The following is an 18,198-nucleotide window of genomic DNA, read 5'->3' as shown; positions in this document are numbered from 1 at the left end:
TTACAAGTACAGAATAAATGACCTCATACTGGACACAATCTCACATCACAAATGCATCTTATGGGGTTCTAGAAACTCCACTCCAGATAGTTCCAAGAGCCTGCAGTATAATCAGTATACTAGATTATATCTATTACCAAATTATATCATTCCAATTTTACCAAATATGACTTGTGTAAAAACCATACTCAGTGAAAGTAAATAATGAGAAATAATTAAAATCAAGATGATGGTGCATCGTTTTCTTTTCATGCTTTCCATATCCATTAAAGTTAATGAATGAAGAATGACCAATCAGGTCATCCTTCCAGTAACGCTTTTTCACACTACTCAAACACTTTGATATCAGCTAAATCCTATAAATCAAAAGATTCATTATTCTACGGCCGGAACATTACAGTCTTTCATGCCAATGGGATTTTCCCATCCTGCTGCAGTAAATGGAGATTTGGCTGGACACCAAATTCTCTGACCTTGCTGCGTCGGGAATGTTGTATGAATGGCTGGAAAGATCGTGCCCTATATCTAACTGTTATTCAAACCTTGGTGAAAATAGATCAAAGTACTTGTATGATATGGAGCTGTGTTGTTCTGTAACAAACTAAACTCATCGTAAGAACATCAGAAGCATGCTTTGGATTCAAAGCGTGGTATTACATCTTTAACCTGGTCAAGCAAGGGTCTTCCACTTCCAAGACTAGGAGAAGGTACAAAACAGGCTTTATGAATTAATAAGGCAATACTATAGATCAGTCTTAATATATATATATATAAAATTCTATTTTTTAAAGGTATGAATGAAGAAAGCATTTGGTCACACAGACACATTAATGCAACATCAGGTGCCATGTGAGGTTCTTACTAATTCACGTTGCTTTTATGTTCAAAAGCCAATGTTTCAGTGAACAAAAAGACAAGGAGCTAAACAAATAATGGCCTATCACCACAAGGGCTGTGGCAATTTATGAACATTACGCATGGGCAAATGAGAAAGTCCAATAAAATTCCACCTGGGTCAGGAAGATACCATGAGCTAAATTTAATTATGTACAGTAATTCTGTTTAATTACAGATCTGTATAATAATGCATTGTTATTCGATTTATATAACTTCGATTATAATTGTTCTCAATTATTTTTACATTCTTGACAATGTTCACAAAGACTGCAGTTTAGTTCACATGTTATTGAAGAACAGAGTGATAGAAACTAAGCTCTTCATAGAAATTCAGGAACTGCTGATAAGGATTTTGCTACAGTTGCTACCTGCTGCAGTGATAATGATAATTGTTGTGTTATTTTTAGATGTGTCAATGTAGTATTGTGACACCCCACAACCAGATAGGTTAGCCTATGTCCCTTTTATGCACTATCAACAATCTTGGTCACCTTGCGAGCCAGCCATTACCAGTAGTCAATAACTGGGAACAATGATGTAGTTTGAATGGGACAATATTAAAATTGCTCACCAAATTGCAGAATTGATGGCCTGTAAAACTGAAATCTTCGGCGCTTAATGAACGAGAGGATATTGAAAGACATAAGTATTCAGACAAAAGAATAATTTAGGGTTAATTGTTTTAAATGTCATTCTTGATAAATATTGATTATTATAATTTGAAGCTGTGAGAACATTTAAGATATTTCATGATGCTATAATGTTTTATATCCTAATTCTCCAGCAGGTCAAAGTCAGTCTCTGCGCATGCCAGTTGCTCAAGGACCTCGTCCAAATTCAATTATACTTTATCCACAAACAAATCCCGTGCAGGTTGGACTGCCTACGCAAAGCATATCCAGTCACCCCACTGTGCCAACCACCTGCCCTCCAGGACATAGTAGGAATGAGGTTCATCACGAGGTTCCCGGTCCAAGTGCAGTGTCAAATTGTTCAGAGCAAAGGATACCTACAATGTCAGTGGATGTTGGCAAAAGGAATTCTACCAATGAAACTAATAACACCCACAACAGAGGTACCATACCTGAAGTACCAGTACAAAAGGAGATACCCACTGTTTCCAACTGCCCCAGAAATCCACCACCAATGCCTTCAGCAACTCTGCCACATCCACATGCTTACCAGCATCCACCAATGGGGCATGCTGCTAATTTGTTTGGAGCGGCTGCTCGATTTCCTTTTCACCATCCTTATTTCTTGCCTGGACCACCCTACTTCCCTTCAAGGTATGTGGAATCAGATTTAGAATTGCAGTATCTGCATAGTTTAAATTTAATTTATATCAAAAGTGAGAGCTGGAAATATGTTTGTTTTCAGTTGTTGGTGATAATCTAATGTATTAATGTACCCATAATTTCAAATTTGTGTGTAAGGAGATTTAAAATGTTTAGAAGGATTTTATATACTTGTACAATATACTGTTTGCATGGCACATTGAGGCCCAATTTCTCTGTACGTGAAGGGCAAGTCCTTTTTTTATTCATTTGTGGGATATGGGCATTGCTAGCTGGCTAGCATTTATTGCCCATCCTTGGTTGTCATTGAATGAAATGGTTTCTTAGGTCATTTCAGAGAATAGTTGAGAGTCAACCACTTTGCTATGACTCTGGAGTCACATCTAGGCCACTCTAGGTATGGACAGCAGATTTCCTTCCTGAAAGGACAATTTTGAACCAGATGGGTTTTTCCAACAATCGATCAATGGTTTCATGGTCATCAGTAGATTCTTAATTCCAGATATTTTTTACTGAATTCAAATTCCATCATCTACTGTGGTGGGATTCGAACCCAGGTCCCCAGAACATTAGCTGCATTTCTGGATTAACGGTCTAGTGATAATACCACTAGGTATTATCAATCTGCTATCCCACCCCCAATACGCACCTGAAGCACCACGGTAACATCCCAGATGCCCATTTGCAACAGGCCCTTCAAGGAAAATCTTCAAATATGTAGTGCTGCTGTCATAAAAACAGAAAATGCTGGAAACTCTCAGCAGGTCTGACAGTGTCTGTGGAGAGAGAACAGAGCCAACGTTTTGAGTCTGTTTGACCCTTTGTCAGTGCTCCTGTCATGTTGGTTGAATCCTTGTCGCACATGGAGCTATCTCTTTTGGCAAGACCTACTCCCCATAATCTCCAAGACATGATTCTCACATCAGATGTTTCTTCTGGAGACCTGTAAAGGCTAGGGCCCTGCAATTCCTGGGGCAAAAAGAAGATTTCTGTCTGGGAACCAGGAATTGAGGGAGGAAGCTAATTTTTGTTAGGATTCTACCCTACTTGCAGTGTACTTTTAAATTCCGGAGAAGAAGAGGGAAGTGAGGTGAATGGACAGATCTTCTAACTCCTTTTCCCTGATTGCTGACATGTGTCTTCCTAAACTAAGATAATGGATCTTGAAGCGGTCTGGTTAATTTAGTTTGCAGATACAAAAGGCCAGATTTTCGTTCCCAGATCGGGTGTGCTGAGTTAGGAGATTTCTTGGCTCCACTAACCTGCCCTTTAAATCCTATAGGTGGGATTTTTGATTGGAGGAGGGGAGGTAGAAGGATGGGAGAGTTGAAATAGGAGTCAGGACAGGCAACCTTGGAATGAATGTGGAAGCTGCTGGGCGCAGAGGTGTGCAGGTGCAAGATGTGCTTCTGTTCTCTGACACTGTGTTTAAATAAATTGGAAAAAGAATGAAACAATAAACTCATATGTTCAATGAAAAATCCACACCAATTTATGCTCCCCACCTACTCCATGACCCTTCCAATTTTCAAATGTACATGGGCACTTTAATGTTTTTAACCACCATTAAACAATAAGCCTTGTTTGGGTGAAGTGCAGAAAGAAAAATCTAGCAAGGGACATCTCAGCTCAGTAACAGAGCTGATCATATTTTCCTCCCTTTTAAGTCATAGGAAGGAAAAACAAGTGGTTGCTGCTTAGAGCGTGCAAATCTGCTCATCAGATTTTCCGTTTAGTTCTCTGCCGAGGGGAGGCCTAATATGTAGACTATAGGAATAAAGAGGGCAATTCTGAAAAAAAGTTCTCATGTCAAATTTGTGGGAAACCTGGAGTACATCATACTGTGTTTTATTCAGTGGGAGTTCACACCAGAATCTCCCACACACTATGCAATGCAGAGGCCATCAGCGCGAATGTTGTTAGATTTCAGGGGGCAGGGCCTATTCCACCCAAGTGGCTGAAATCATTGGGCCTCTGCACATGCGCAGTAGCTATCAACCACCCCAAAATCCCACGGGCCCAACAGTACTCCTCCCCCTTCCGATCACTGGCCTCTCTCCTGCCCCCATCGATCCCCATGCAGAGTGGTAGCGGGACCCCCACCCTCACTGATTGCCCTCATAGGCTGGGCACCATGCCCAATGAGCAATGCCAAGGTGCCCCTAAACATTGGCACTTTGTTCTTTGAGTAGTGCCAGGGGCACAGGCTGGCACTACGAGGGTGCCCATGCCTGGAAGGGTCACTACCACCCACCACCTGGCCCTCTAGGGAGTCTTGATTGCCCCCTCCCTCCCCCCCTCAATCCAGCACGGTTGCCCAATAGTTCCCAGTAGGTGGGGACCTACTGAGAGTCCAGCTGAAGTGAAATACTCTGGCAGGATGAGAGAGACTAGCGGGCCCGGAGAACTCAATCCTGCTATCACATTTCGAGGACATTAAAGATAGGTGTAAATAATTGGCCTGGCGTTCTCGCCAGTTTTCATCATAGATTTGATGGCACCAGAAATCCAGCGCTGGCAGATGTGCACATGGTGGGAACGCATGAGCAAATCTTGCACGTGTCCAGATGCGAAATTCTCCCACCCCGCTGAGCTAGAAAACCAGCACAGCAGGTGGGAGAATCACCCTCAAAATCTCCAATGGCTTCCTCCTATCACTGAGAATTTTAGCTTATAGAACGTTAGCAAATGTTTCTATTTTGTGTGGTTGTAACTGTAACTCTCAAATCCCGGTCATTGATAAAATTGCCCCAGTAAAACGATGTGGATTCCTCTTTTCTGACACTTTTCCCCACAATAATTCTTAGCTTCTATAAAATCAAAGTACTTCTCAGACATCTGAGGAAATGTTACTACCAGCTTTCTCCAATTTTCAGAATACAAAAAAAAGTATTGTTTTGTGACAAGCAATTCCTTGTTTACCCTAGCCCGTAATCTTTCTGCCTTTCTTCTGTCACTCCCTTTTCCAACCTTTCTCATCATTTACTATTTTATTGCACTTCTCTGGCTTGTAGAACTCTAAACTTTCCTTTACATCCCCACTTATCAATGAGTTGTGATCAAAACAGTTTCTACTCCATAGCTTTCTTTCCCACAACTTTTGAATGATGGAATTCTATGTCCTCCTTGTTCTTCCCTTCTTCTGCCTTCTTTCGGTTTCCAAAATCCAAGCTTAGCATTATTCTACACTACTTTTCTATTATCCTCAACAATGACTGATTTCAACTCTGATGACATCTTGCATTATGGAGCCTGATGTTACATCTTTGTCTCTCAATAACAAAAAAGCTCTGGCTAATTTCTCCTAGAAACCCTTTTCACGATGAGGGTCCAGCAGGATGTGGTGCTGACTTTCTCCAGAACTGTTCCACCACCTCTGTGCTTGCTCATGGCAATTTCAGGATTTTCCACAGATGTGACTGGCTAGTGTGTTCTAGCATGTTCAGTTGTTACAAAAATTGAGGTAATTATGTTGTACAATTGTCATGTCTGTTACTTGCTCCCTAACAACTCTTCAAACCTGTGTGTTTTAAGATGGTAAGAAGCCTCAACACATGAGGTTAAAGTCCAATAAGTTTATTTGGTAGCATAAGCTACTAGTTTTCAGAATGCTGCCCCTTCATCAGGTGAAAGGGCAGTGCTCCGAAAGCTAGTGGCTTGTGCTACCAAATAAACCTGCTGGACTTTAACCTGGTGCTGTGAAACATCTTACTGTGTTTATCCCAGTCCAATGCCGGCATCTCCACATGATGTTTTAAGATGAACAGGCTTGTGCCTAGCCAGACCTGCTACAACCAACCTCCAACCCTCCTCCAGGAGACTGGGGAATGTGCCAAAATGACTTAATAAGCCATAACTCATAAAACTAGGCTGGGTTGTATGGCGCATTGTTAGTGCAGGTTCTACCTGCACTTCAGCTAACATAATAGCCATGCTGAAGATCTCGGGTAATATCTTTAGAGCGGAGGTGAAAATTGAGGCAGATGGGTGTTGAAGCGTGCAACTTTAGCAAAATATTTTAACATAGCAATTATCATGCTGAACTTTCCTTTATTGGCTTATAGGCCCTCAAACTGTTAGTTTCATTATCCCTTTCTAACATACTCTATACTTCTATCTATTTAACAGTCAGTGACCAGAAATTATCAGCAAATATTCTCTGATTCTGTTTTCCTACTATAGTACTTGCCCTTACAGTAGACCACCATATGGTTATGGCGATTTTGCAAACAGCATGTCTGAATGCCTGGGCTACTACGAGGACCGATACCAGAAGCATGAGGCTATGTTCTCTGCGCTGAATAGAGATTACCCTTTTAGGGAGTATCCAGACGACTGTCAACGCAACACAGACTCCAGGAGCAATAGCAGCATTGAGGAAGGACCCCACTCCAACAGCCTGGGAGGAGAAGAGTACCTGAACTCCGTACCACAGTTAGATGTTGGAGCACTGGAAAATGTCTTCACAACTCCAATGTCTGCTCCAACACAGCCACAAAGAGTGGAGATGGTCCACAGTGATGATGAACAAGAAGGCAAAGTATTAAAAAGCCTGTAGCTAAAAAGAAACTACTCAATTTTTTAAAAGCATACCATCATAAAAAGTATCTCTGTGGAATGATGATTCTTTTATTTATAATAAACCAAACTGAGAATTTACAGTTTTGTCTCCACATGGGAGCACTTGATGTTTATAACATCCATGCATGAAAATATCGAGCAGTAAAAATATAATTTTAACCTTTGCACACAAAAAATACAAAAAGAAAAAATTGTTGGTGTTACAGATTGTTATTGATACATTTTAAAATGTTTTCAGTGACCTTTACTTTTGATTCACTTTCAAAATTCAGTTGAAACACACCTAACTATTAGTTAATGCTCATGATTCTAGTTATTTCTAGAAATATATGAGTGTTGTTCATGTTGTTATAGTTTCTTTTTGAGTAATATTTTAATAAACTAACATTAAACATACATTTAAAAAAATAACTGTTTTTTTTAATTGCTCCCTTGTCACATTTGATAAACTTGCAGTTCATTATGGCTTATTTTAAAAATCCAATAACATGATTATATTTATGCCCAGAGATGTAAGTTGGCCAAAATACCAGGGCTACTGTCCTGATTGAGTGACTATCCAACAGTCATTCGCCAACAGTAGGCAGCCCTGTCAGAAGTAGATACTGAGTGGAGGAAGGGAAGACCGATGCTGATCCCTTCTTGACTGCTGTTTCATACTTTACAGTAGCAGATTAGAGAGTAGAACTGGCACTGAGCCCCAGCAGTGGGTTGCATGCTAACTTCACCAGCCAGGGTCTGATAGATGGTACTAGGGCCCCAAGAAAAGGAGCAAATACCTCAAAGGTGGTAGATTTTAATTTCTTAATTTACTTAGTCCCAGCAATTTTTCATTTTGTAAAATGATTTATTATAAGCCATCAAGGACTGTTCAGCGTTGAAATCGCTGTATTTTTGATTACAGGGAGCTTTCTAATTCAGTATAATGCATGGAAGTTAGCAGTTACATTAACTCTGTGGCATAGAGCAGTTAGTTTTATTGAATTTTTAAAAAAATGGTAGTAGCATTCAGAACATTCCAGTATTGATGGACGATGAAGGGATGGGAATCAATTTGCCATCCCTAACTTGTAACATTATCACAAATTCGTATTTATTGTTATAATAAATATTTCTATTTATTGCAGTCCATCTCTGGTGTGTTTTTATTGCATGAATAAAGGTGCTTTGAGACACTGAGCAGTTGCCCAAAGTACTGCTCTGATGTTTCCCCACTGAAACATTAACCTGCAATTTTCTGTTCTCAGCTGACTGACCTACTGAGCATTTCCAGCCTTTGCTGATTTTATTTCATACTTTCAAGCTTTGCAGTTTTCCCTTTGCAACCCACAGGATGGGAGTTTACAGGCTTGTTTGTCCCGAAACTGTAAAATCCTGCCCGAGGTCAACGGACCTTCCCATTATCTGCCCCTTGCCCACTCTGATTCCTGTGGCAGATGGGACATTAGAATTCCGGCAACATTGTTTGTTACTTTTTCACTATTGCTTTTAACCAGACAAAATGTTTGAAATGATTGAGGTTTTGGGTTTTTGCGCTTGTTTCACCAGGTTGAGCAGTCTTGACAAATCCATATACCAATTTATAAACAGGCACTACACAGAAAGCTTGGTGAGTTTACATTGTTGGGAACTACCACTTTGTGTCAGGCTCAGCCCAGTCTGACGCCATTACATTTTCTATTATGTCAGTGTTTATAGAACATATATTGTAGGGCAGTATCTTTCATTCAGATGCTGCCCTTCATGAATTCAACATTAGCAAAGTTCAACACTATTCCATGATATACAATCTGGACCATAATCAATAGTCTAGTTGTAAAATACAACAGCTCAGGGTAGCGCTAAGTCACCCATTAATTTGAAGTCCAGTCTCTTTTGAGTCAGTTGGAGCAGCATTTGGAGGCAATGCCATTGTCCTCAATACCCTGACTAGTGGGTAAAAAATTGGTCAATGTATTGGCACCTGGTCATTGTCCACTAACTTTAAGATTGGAAAGGTTAAGACTGTTTTCCTTGGAGAAGAACAGGCTAAGAGGAGATTTGATAGCAGAATTCAAAATCATGAGGTGTCTGGACAGAATGTATAAAAACTATTCCCACTGGTGGAAGGATTGAGAACAAGAGGTGCAGATTTAAGCTGATTACAAAAGAAGCAATGGTGACAGAATAAAAAAACTTTTGTCCTATAGTGAATGGTTAGGATCCGCAGTCCACTGCCTGAGTATATGGTGGAGAAAGTTGAACTGCGGATTTGGAAAGGAAGAATGTGCAGGACTGTGGGGAGAAAGCTAGAGAGTGCAACCAGGTGAATTTGGAGAGCCTGCTCAGACGTGATGGAATGAATGGCCACCTTCTCTGCTGTAACCATTCCGTGATTTTGTGAACTCCTGCTGGAAAGCACAATCTGACAGTTGACTGAGGACAGGAGTTGGCACGTAGTCGGACAGGAGTTGGTACATGGTCACACAGGAGTTCTCTTTTGTTGTCTTTTGTGGTTAAATAGTTCGCTGGCAGTCTCTGATGAAGATTTTTTTAAAAAGCCATTTGGTTAAGGTACTGAAGCACCATAGAACTTTTTCTCAGAAAAAAAAGAGAAGTGATGGCTGGCTTTAACTTTTACCACAACCAACAGAAATATAAATAGCATAACACTGAACTTTGAGCATTGACAAGAATTAGATAAGAATTGAGACTTCTAACCTTGTGATTAACTTAATTGATTATAGCATTCTAATTCAAGCTACAGAGTATTGTTGGAGGAGCTGACATCTTTGAGGTAATGTGAATAAAAGAATTAGTTAATAATCAGAGAATATCAACACAATAGTAAATGTATGCAGCTTACCAGTGTGCTGTGCTTGAGTGTGTGCTGCTGATGATCAGGCGCAGGTTGAGATGCATGTCTACTATGGTTGAACAGCCTGCAAACTGTTGTTGTCGAGACTCACAGCTGCAGAGTAGCCATTTGGGTAAGATATAGGAAGAATTTTGCCCAGATAGACAAGGTCCCAATCAAAAGAACACCACCTTTAAGACGAGAATAAAAACGGAGAAAACAACCAAACAAGTACATTATTATGAAAGATTCAGAACTAAACCAAGTAAAAATGGCGGTAAAGATAACTATTTTATCTTATCACTATTAATGTGTGTCCTTAATTAATTTCTTGTTCAGTCTTAAATGGTAGCATTAACTGCACTTCAAATATAATTTTTTTGATGCAGAGAGCTTTAGCATAATCAGAAAATGTGATAAGCTGTAAATACATGCAATGTTTGTTCGTTATTCCTTTTCCTCTTTAACTTCCTCTTCTCTTATTTCTTGTTTAATTTCTCATTTTTTTCTTCATTGTTTTTACTCTGTCTTGATTTTTTGCTAGTAATTTTCTCTTTTTCTTCTCCCTCTCTTTCTTTCTTGTTTCCTTTCCATTCAAAATTTTTTCTCTGTTATTCCGAATCATAAAATGCTCTTCGCATTTGTATAATTTGTCCTTTTCTTTCAACCACAATTAAATAGCTTCCACTGAACTGATAAATAAATGACAAATAAGACACTATATATTTCACACATCCCAATTCTGGTCAGCCATTTATTATGAAGCCATTATACTGCAGGGATCACTTCAATACCACAAACACCTGTAACAGAATGCTGTGACACAATATCAAAAAAGTGTACCAATATCAAACTTCTGGAAAAACAGATCTAAAAATAGAAAATGCTGAAAAGGTACAGCAGAAGCTACACCTGAACTATCAATCCAAGCTTTCTCTTTGTAGATATACATTTACAATGTATAGAATTAAAAAAGAATTATGACAGCATTATGCTGCCCTACTTTCCATCCAGAAGAAACATGGTTCTTTGCACAGATACAAGTCTTGCCTACACTGGAATATGAAAATAAAATCCTATTAAAAATGTAAACAGTGCATCTCTGCATTTAAGGTGAACACTTACAAGGAGGGCTTTACCATGAAGGTACTGCTGGCAATTGACATAGGACTCCCTAAGATGCTGGAAATCTGCCTTGCCTTGACAAAGCAGCCATTCTTCCTGTGTGGCACCAATGTATTAATGTTGGTCAACTTTGAGGGATATCAAGGCTCGTCCAACATCTGCACTAGTTCAGGGATGCAAACATTGATCAATTTTTCCTCTACATGGATCAGGGTCATTGATTTACTCTGCTATTTTTCAGGAATAGGATTGAATTTAGTTTGAAGTCTCACTGACCTGAACTTTCATTGCCTTGCTGTTGCTAGGATCATTCCTGGTCACTCCTTCCTTGCCCAGATGAAGCTAGATGTGATGGCTGAGATAGGAATGTGGGAAAAGATGTAGGCTATTTAGATTGTCGTAACTGTTCTGCCACTATTCAATAAGATCACAGGTGAGCTGCAGCCTAAATCCATATAACTGTCTTTGTCCTTTCTTAGTTAATAGTTTTGGCTAAAAAAATTATCAATTTCAGTTTTAAAAATTATAATTGAATGAGAATTAATTTTCATGGGCGGCACAGTGGTTAACACTGCTGCCTCAAAGCACCAGGGACCCAGGTTCAATTTCAGCCTCAGTCACTGTCTGTGGGGAGTTTGCACGTTCTCCCCTTGTCTGCGAGGGTTTGCTATGGATGCCTCCCACAGTCCAAAGATGTGTGGGTTAGGCGGATTGGGAATGCTAATTTGATCCTGATGTCGGAGGAATTAGCAAGTCAATGGGTGGGGTTATGAGAATAGGGCCTAGGTGGGATTGTGGTTAGTACAGACTTGATGGGCTGAATGGTCTCCTGTACTGTAGGGATTCTATGATTCTAATTGCTATTTTCAGAAGACAATTCCAATCTTCTACTACCATTTTTGTGAATGTGTTCCCTAACTTCACTCTTGAAATGTTTGGCACTCATTTTTAGACTATGCCATTCTTTGGAGTTCCCAACCAGCAAACATAGTTCTCCCAAACTATTTCTTCTCCTTACTATCTTGAAGATTTCAATTAAATATCTCTTTAAGATTTTAAATTCAGAGAGTACAAGCACTCTTCTGTTTAATTTCTTTTCAAAGCTTAACCCTTGGAGTCCAGAGGTGGACTCTTCAGGATCTGCCCACCTGGGATCGGAAATTCCCGCCTGAGGTCAATGAACTTTTAGCTTGTCCATCATATTTAAAATCCCACCCACAATGATTTCCACTGCAGGCAGAACTGGAAGATTTGGGATAGGTATTATTCTAGTTAACCTAAGATATGTGCAGATTAGCCATGGATTGGCCATGCTAAATGTCCAAAAGTCTGTAAAATTAGGTGAATTAGCTAAGGTAAATGCGCAGGATTATAGGGATAGGACATGGGAGAGGCCCTGAGTGGGATGCTCTTTCAGAGAGTTGGTGCAGATTAGATGAGCTGAATGACCTCTTTCTGCAAAGCAGGGTTTCTATGGTTCTACTCAATGGTTCTATGGTGTTCAGAACAGCGGGCAGTACTCCCAGTGTGATCTCATCACCCTGTGTGGTGGCTGAGAGACTCCTGTATGTTGAAGAGGTTCACCATGAATGCTTAATAACCTGACCCAGAAAAATGGGCCGGTATTGGGATGATGCACATATATGTTCCTTTTAATTATGTAGGGTTAGAATGAGGGAAACTTGATCCTAACTGCAGCATGCTGGTTAGCATTTTAAACATGGTAGATAGTCTATCACTGAGACCTGCTTGCATGATCCCACAGACAGTGATCAATACTACATATTTTTGTTTCATCTCCTCCAAATATCCCACAGAACTATTAAAAAGAACAATAGAATAGAATATGCAATGAGTTTAAAATTGAAAATTCACTACACAAACAGAAGATGGCCTCCTTTACCACTTATTACCAGCAGAAACAATTGCTGACCTCTAGTGTTAGTTAAATGTAGGTTTGATTCACTTGTGACGTTCTTGACTGCCATAACTTAATGCAAACAATAGGCTGATGTTATTTCTGAGGAGCTGGTAATGTTCTTCAATGAAGTACAACTTTGGAAATAAAGTTATTAATGCATAATCAGAGAGTATTAAATAATAACACAATAAATACACAAAGATTGTCTTTGTGTATGTTTCAGTCCATAAAGATTTGGCTCGGATGGCTTCCACAGTCAAATAGCTGGCAGGCACTCCTTGTCTTCAGTATCAGATACTTAGCACAGAATTTTACGGGATTTTTTCTCTTTTTAGCAGGCGTGAAACGGGGTGAGTTCCAGGTATGTCTTTTGGGTACGCCTTAAAAATTTTCAACTGGTCCATTTCTGGCCAGAGAGGCTATGGGCAGGGCTTAACATTCCCGACAGTCTGTAGAGAGAGGTATTGTGCATGTGCAGACCTCTGATGCACATGTGTATTAGCAGAGCAGGTGTCTGACAGACAAAGGGAGAGCTGTCAGGCCCCTGCTACTGCAGGCAGCCTCAAGTAGCTGTCTCCTCTTCACCACAATTGGGGGAGCCCACGGTCTGAGATGCAGCTCTATTGTTCCTTAACTAAAGACCAGAACTGCACATAGTGAGCTGGGATTTTATGGAGCCCGGTGGAGCAGGCAAAATGAATTCTGTGGGCAGCCGTGTATCAGAATCCCAGCAGCAGGAAAACTGTAAGCCATAAAGACAGAGGCAGGAAGATCACAAAACGCTTGGGTTGCTAACAGTGATTATATGTATTCCTGGAGATTTTATCACATCTTTCCAGTCCCAATGATTTCCTTCTGAGTTGCACACAGCAGTGTCCAAGAGAATGATGTTCAACTCCTGCAACCTCCTGGAGAGTTGGCAACCCTAAAACCTGCCTATCAATGTTGAGAGGCTCATTGATGTGCTTAATTGCCTAATTGCAAATCATTCAAATACATCGATGTGATTTAATCCTGGCTCCCTGACTTAGTGAAACTCTTAGTAGGTGAATTTTCCCATTCCGTCCACTATGGGAATCACAGTGGGAGAGCGGCAGACAATGGAAAGGTCCATTGACCTTGGGTGGGATTTTCTGGTTTTGGGCGAACGCAACTGGGAAATCCCACCTGTATATGTCTCTTGTGCCTTCAGTAATCCACACAGTGAAAGATAGTAACTTAAATGTTTAAAGTTTATTTATTAGTGTCACAAGTAGGCTTACATTAACACTGCAATGAAGTTACAGTGAAAATCCACTAGTCGCCACACTCTGGCACCTGTTCGGGTACGCTGAGGGAGAATTTAGCATGGCCAGCGCACCTAACCAGCATGTCTTTCAGACTATGGGAGGAAACTGGAGCACCCAGAGGAAACCCACCTGGACATAGGGAGGACATGCAGACTCTGCACAATCAGTGAGCCAAGTTGGGAATCAAACCAGCGCTGTGTCCCTGGCGCTGTGAGGCAGCTGTGCTAACCATTGTGCCACCATGCCATTTCTCTAATTCACCGTGTAAGTCCTTTGGACCTCCAGAAGCGTGCAGGACACTGGATTGCTCTTGGAGATGTTTTCTCGAGAGAACAAAATTGCTGGGTTGACACTCAGAGGGGGAAGAGCCTTAGGCGGGGAGTTCAGAACCCGGAAATACTGATTGCAAAATTTAAAGATGCAGAGGTGCCAACCCTTAAAGTGGCATCACAACTCCAAGTCCCTAGAAGAGCATTGCAGAGGGTGCCTGCATGGAAATGGGGAGGTAGGGACACACGGGAATCATCCATCCTGTCCTTCATCATCCTCCAGCGGTGGAGGCGATGTGCTGGTTGGGCTGGGCTGTGATATCTCAGACCTCAGTTGTACCCATTTACGCTACCGAATGGATTGGTGTTGCGGCAGAGGGATTATATTTTTTGTGTCAGAGTAATAGATCTGGTGATTTAAACTGCAGACCTTCCTTAAAATGCCATCAAAATGACTCCCATCTCTAACACAGGGCTGATGTCCTTTAAATATGGTGCCATCAGATGGTGTAGTCTTCATGACGTCAGAGCACACCCAACCACTATCCACCCCCCCACCCCACCACCTTGTCTCCTGCATTATGTGATCTAGTGAAAACCTTCATTCATGAGCCTGTCGTCAAATAATTAGATTCACCTGACTCCCATGGACTCACACCAGATCCCTGCTGAATTCTGGGCCCACCAGCAGTTGCCGCAAGGGTAGGACTAAATCCAACCCAGCAATCAGACGTGGTCTCATCAAAATGCTGTTCAATTGTAGTCATACTTCTCTATTCCTGTACTTACAATCAGGCTGACATGCCATTTGCCTTCCATATTGTTTGCTGTACTGCATGCTAACTTTCTGAGTTCCTTCTACAAGCACACCCCGGTTTAGAATCATAGAACCGTAAAGTGCAGAAAGAGGCCCTTCGGTCCATTTCTCCAGACATCAACAATTTCAGGTTTACCGCTTGTTAAAAAGTTTTCTTCTTTTACTCACTTATTCAGAATAATTAACCTCACACTTCTGTCACATTATACACCATCTGCCATTTTTCTGCCCATTCACTGAATCTGTCTCTAACTCTTTGCAGCCACTTTGTGTCGTAGAGTCATAGAAGAGGCCCTACAGCCCATAGGAAAGAGCAGGAACTTCAGATTAGTGAGACAGTTCTTATAAGAGCTGAGACAGGCTTGATGGACCAAATAGCCTTCCCACTGCTGTAAGCTCCTATAACAGATCATTCCACCTGTTCTACAGCTGCTTCTTGTGTATCTCTCAGTCCGGCTGTATTTAGATGCACAATAGACCCCCCCTCTACAGTTAATGAAACTGTACAGATGGAACTGCAGCTTGTGACTAGGGACTGATCAGTCCTGACAGCTGGTGCCTACACTCCATTGCAGGGATCCCCCTTCCTAAATCCATGGTATGCCACTATGATAGGTGGGGCTGAAGATTATCATTCCTGCTGGGGGCCTTATTCATACTTTGAATGATATGCATACTTCACAGTCTGGTCCCTGGAATTCTCAGCCTGCCAAGCCTTTCCTCACTCCAATTTAACCTTCAGCTTTTTAATGGGTGTGTTTCATCTCTTGTTTCGGTGGGAGGTGAAATGTGCTTCCCCCATCTTGTCGGCGTCTGCAGGGTGGGGTGCGGCAGTCATTTATTAACATTTATTAAGGGCAGTCGCTGTTCATAGAACCATGCCATCTGCCCAGGAGTGCACTGTTCATCATGGTGGGTCATTGCTAATACTTCGTTTAGGTTTAGGACTAGGTCAGAATTAGTAGGTCACAAGGATGCAGCTTCTGGAGATTTTGCATGTCCCGGACTTTTTGGGACATTAGTAGAAGGCAACCTCATGACAACATTTTGATGTGTGCACCATTTATCCATAACCTACCCATGAAGACTTTTCTCTTACAATGTGTGGGAGACACATGATTATAGTCGGAGAATGAGGAAGAACTATCAGACTAGAAAACTTCCTTATTCTTTATATTCCAAAGATCCACCATCTCAAAGTAAGAGCTCATTTTCACCAATGTCATCTTAACATATTTGCTCCGAGTGATCTCTGTGGCACAGTGGTTAGCACTGCTGCCTCACAGCGCCAGGGACCTGGGTTTGATTCCTGGCTTGGGTTACTGTCTGTGTGGAATCTACACATTCCCCCGTGTCTGCGTGGGTTTCCTCTGGGTGCTCCCTCCCCCCGCAGTCCAAAAGACATGCTGCTTAGGTGCATTGGCTGCGCTAAATTCTTCCTCAGTGTATCTGAACAGGCGCTGGAGTGTGGCGAGTAGGGGATTTTCACAGTAACTTCATTGCAGTGTTGATGTAAGCACACTTGTGACACTAATAGATAAACTTAAAAACTATCATTCTTCCAGCCCTACAATCATTCAAGGTCTCTGTGTTCCTCCAATGTATACTTTTCCACTCCCTGCAATTGTCTCACTATTAGTGACAATGTTTGCAGCTGGCTAGGCCCTGGAATTCCCATCTGAAATCCTGCTGGCTTGCCACCTGTCTTTTCTCCTTGATGATGCATCTTAAAGTCAACCGCTCTAACCACAATTTGGTCATTTGTTCTAATATCTTATTCCTTGGCTTGTTGTCAATTTTTGTCTGATGCTTTAGGATGCTTTTGGGACATTGAAGGCACCGTCATTAGCCCCTTCATTACCTCTTGGTTTTATTGTTCCAGTGCACAGTTAATAAAGCATACAGTACCCTAGGCTTTATTGATAAAGTTAAAGTTTATTTGTTAGTCACAAGTAGGCTTACATTCACATTGCAATGAAGTTACTGTGAAAACCCCCCAGTTGCCACACTCCGGTACCTGTTCAGATGCACTGAGGGAGAATTTAGCATGGTCAATGGAGTTCAGAGCATTGTGGTTATGCTGAACTTATACAAGACACCCCTTGGACCTCAGTTGGAATATTGTGTACAGTTCTGAGTGCTACTGTTTAGAAAGGATGTGACTGCATTGAAGAAAGTGCAGGAGAGGTTTACAAGAATGGTTCCAGGGATGAGAAATCTATGAGGATAGATAAGAAATGTTGGGAGTGTTCTCCATGGAGATGAAAAGGCTAAGTGGAGATTTAATAGATGTTCAAAATCATGAGGGGGCAGGACAGAGTAGATAAGGAAAAACTATTACTACTTGAAAAAGGATTGAAAACGAATGGGCGCAGATTTTCAGAAGAAGCAAATGCAATGTGAGTGGTTTGGGTCCTGAACATACTGCTTGGAAGTGTGGTGGAGGCAGGTTCAATCAAGGTTTAGATCAGTGGTTTCCAAACTTCTTTTCCAGCAACCATCTTTTACAAAATGGCACCTCTTGTGACCCACCGCCCAGGCAAGTATAAGCATAGCTGCTGCAGTCGCAATCTAAGTGGAATTTGCTGTACATTTAAAAATACACCTTTTCCTTTCACAAAGTGCACCTAACTTTAATTGCATCTGACAATACTAAGCTTTCCTTCTTCATGCTGTCACCATCTCAGTCGAGAGATCCTCATTGTCATACTGCCTTCTACAAAATGCGTGCTATAAACAGAAAATCCCATTTTTCTTTTGAACAGGATCACAGAACATCTTGTGATATTTTGAATGCAGCTCACATAGTTGTGAACAGTATCAGAGGTGGCATGGTGGCACAGTGGTTAGCACTGCTGCCTCACAACTCCAGGGACCCAGGTTTAATTCCAGCCTTGGGTGATTATCTGTGTAGAATTTGCACATTCTCCCATGTCTGCGCGATTTCCTCCGGGTGCTCTGGCTGCCTCCCATAGTCCAAACACATGCAATTTATGTGGATTGGCCATGTTAAATTGATCCTTAGGTTAGGTGGGTTAGTGGGCTTAATATGTGGGACTACGGGGATAGAATCGAGGTGGATTGCTCTGTTGGAGAGTCAGTGAGCATCCAATGGGCCAAGTGGCCTCTTTCTGAACTGTTCTATGATTCTGTGATCACAGAACATCT

General features: G+C 41.3%; 1 protein-coding gene across 1 annotated transcript in view; it reads left to right on the top strand.

Annotated features, from left to right (window-relative positions):
• The window catches only part of LOC145351306 (transcription factor SOX-30-like), a 41,939-nt gene extending 35,189 nt beyond the window's left edge, over positions 1 to 6,750 (top strand). Inside the window, exons 5-6 of the mRNA XM_080200930.1 lie at positions 1,682 to 2,183; positions 6,375 to 6,750. Of these exons, the coding sequence (XP_080057056.1) occupies positions 1,682 to 2,183; positions 6,375 to 6,750 (878 nt within the window). The remainder of the gene's footprint in view (positions 1 to 1,681; positions 2,184 to 6,374) is intronic.
• Positions 6,751 to 18,198: the final 11,448 nt, after the last annotated feature.

The sequence above is a fragment of the Carcharhinus amblyrhynchos genome, chromosome 13, assembly GCF_965287045.1.
Source record: "Carcharhinus amblyrhynchos chromosome 13, sCarAmb.v2.hapA, whole genome shotgun sequence".
In the NCBI taxonomy this organism is placed as follows: Eukaryota; Metazoa; Chordata; class Chondrichthyes; order Carcharhiniformes; family Carcharhinidae; genus Carcharhinus; species Carcharhinus amblyrhynchos.
The sequence above is the reverse complement of the archived record's forward strand: the minus strand, read 5'-3'. Positions and strand labels throughout refer to the sequence as shown.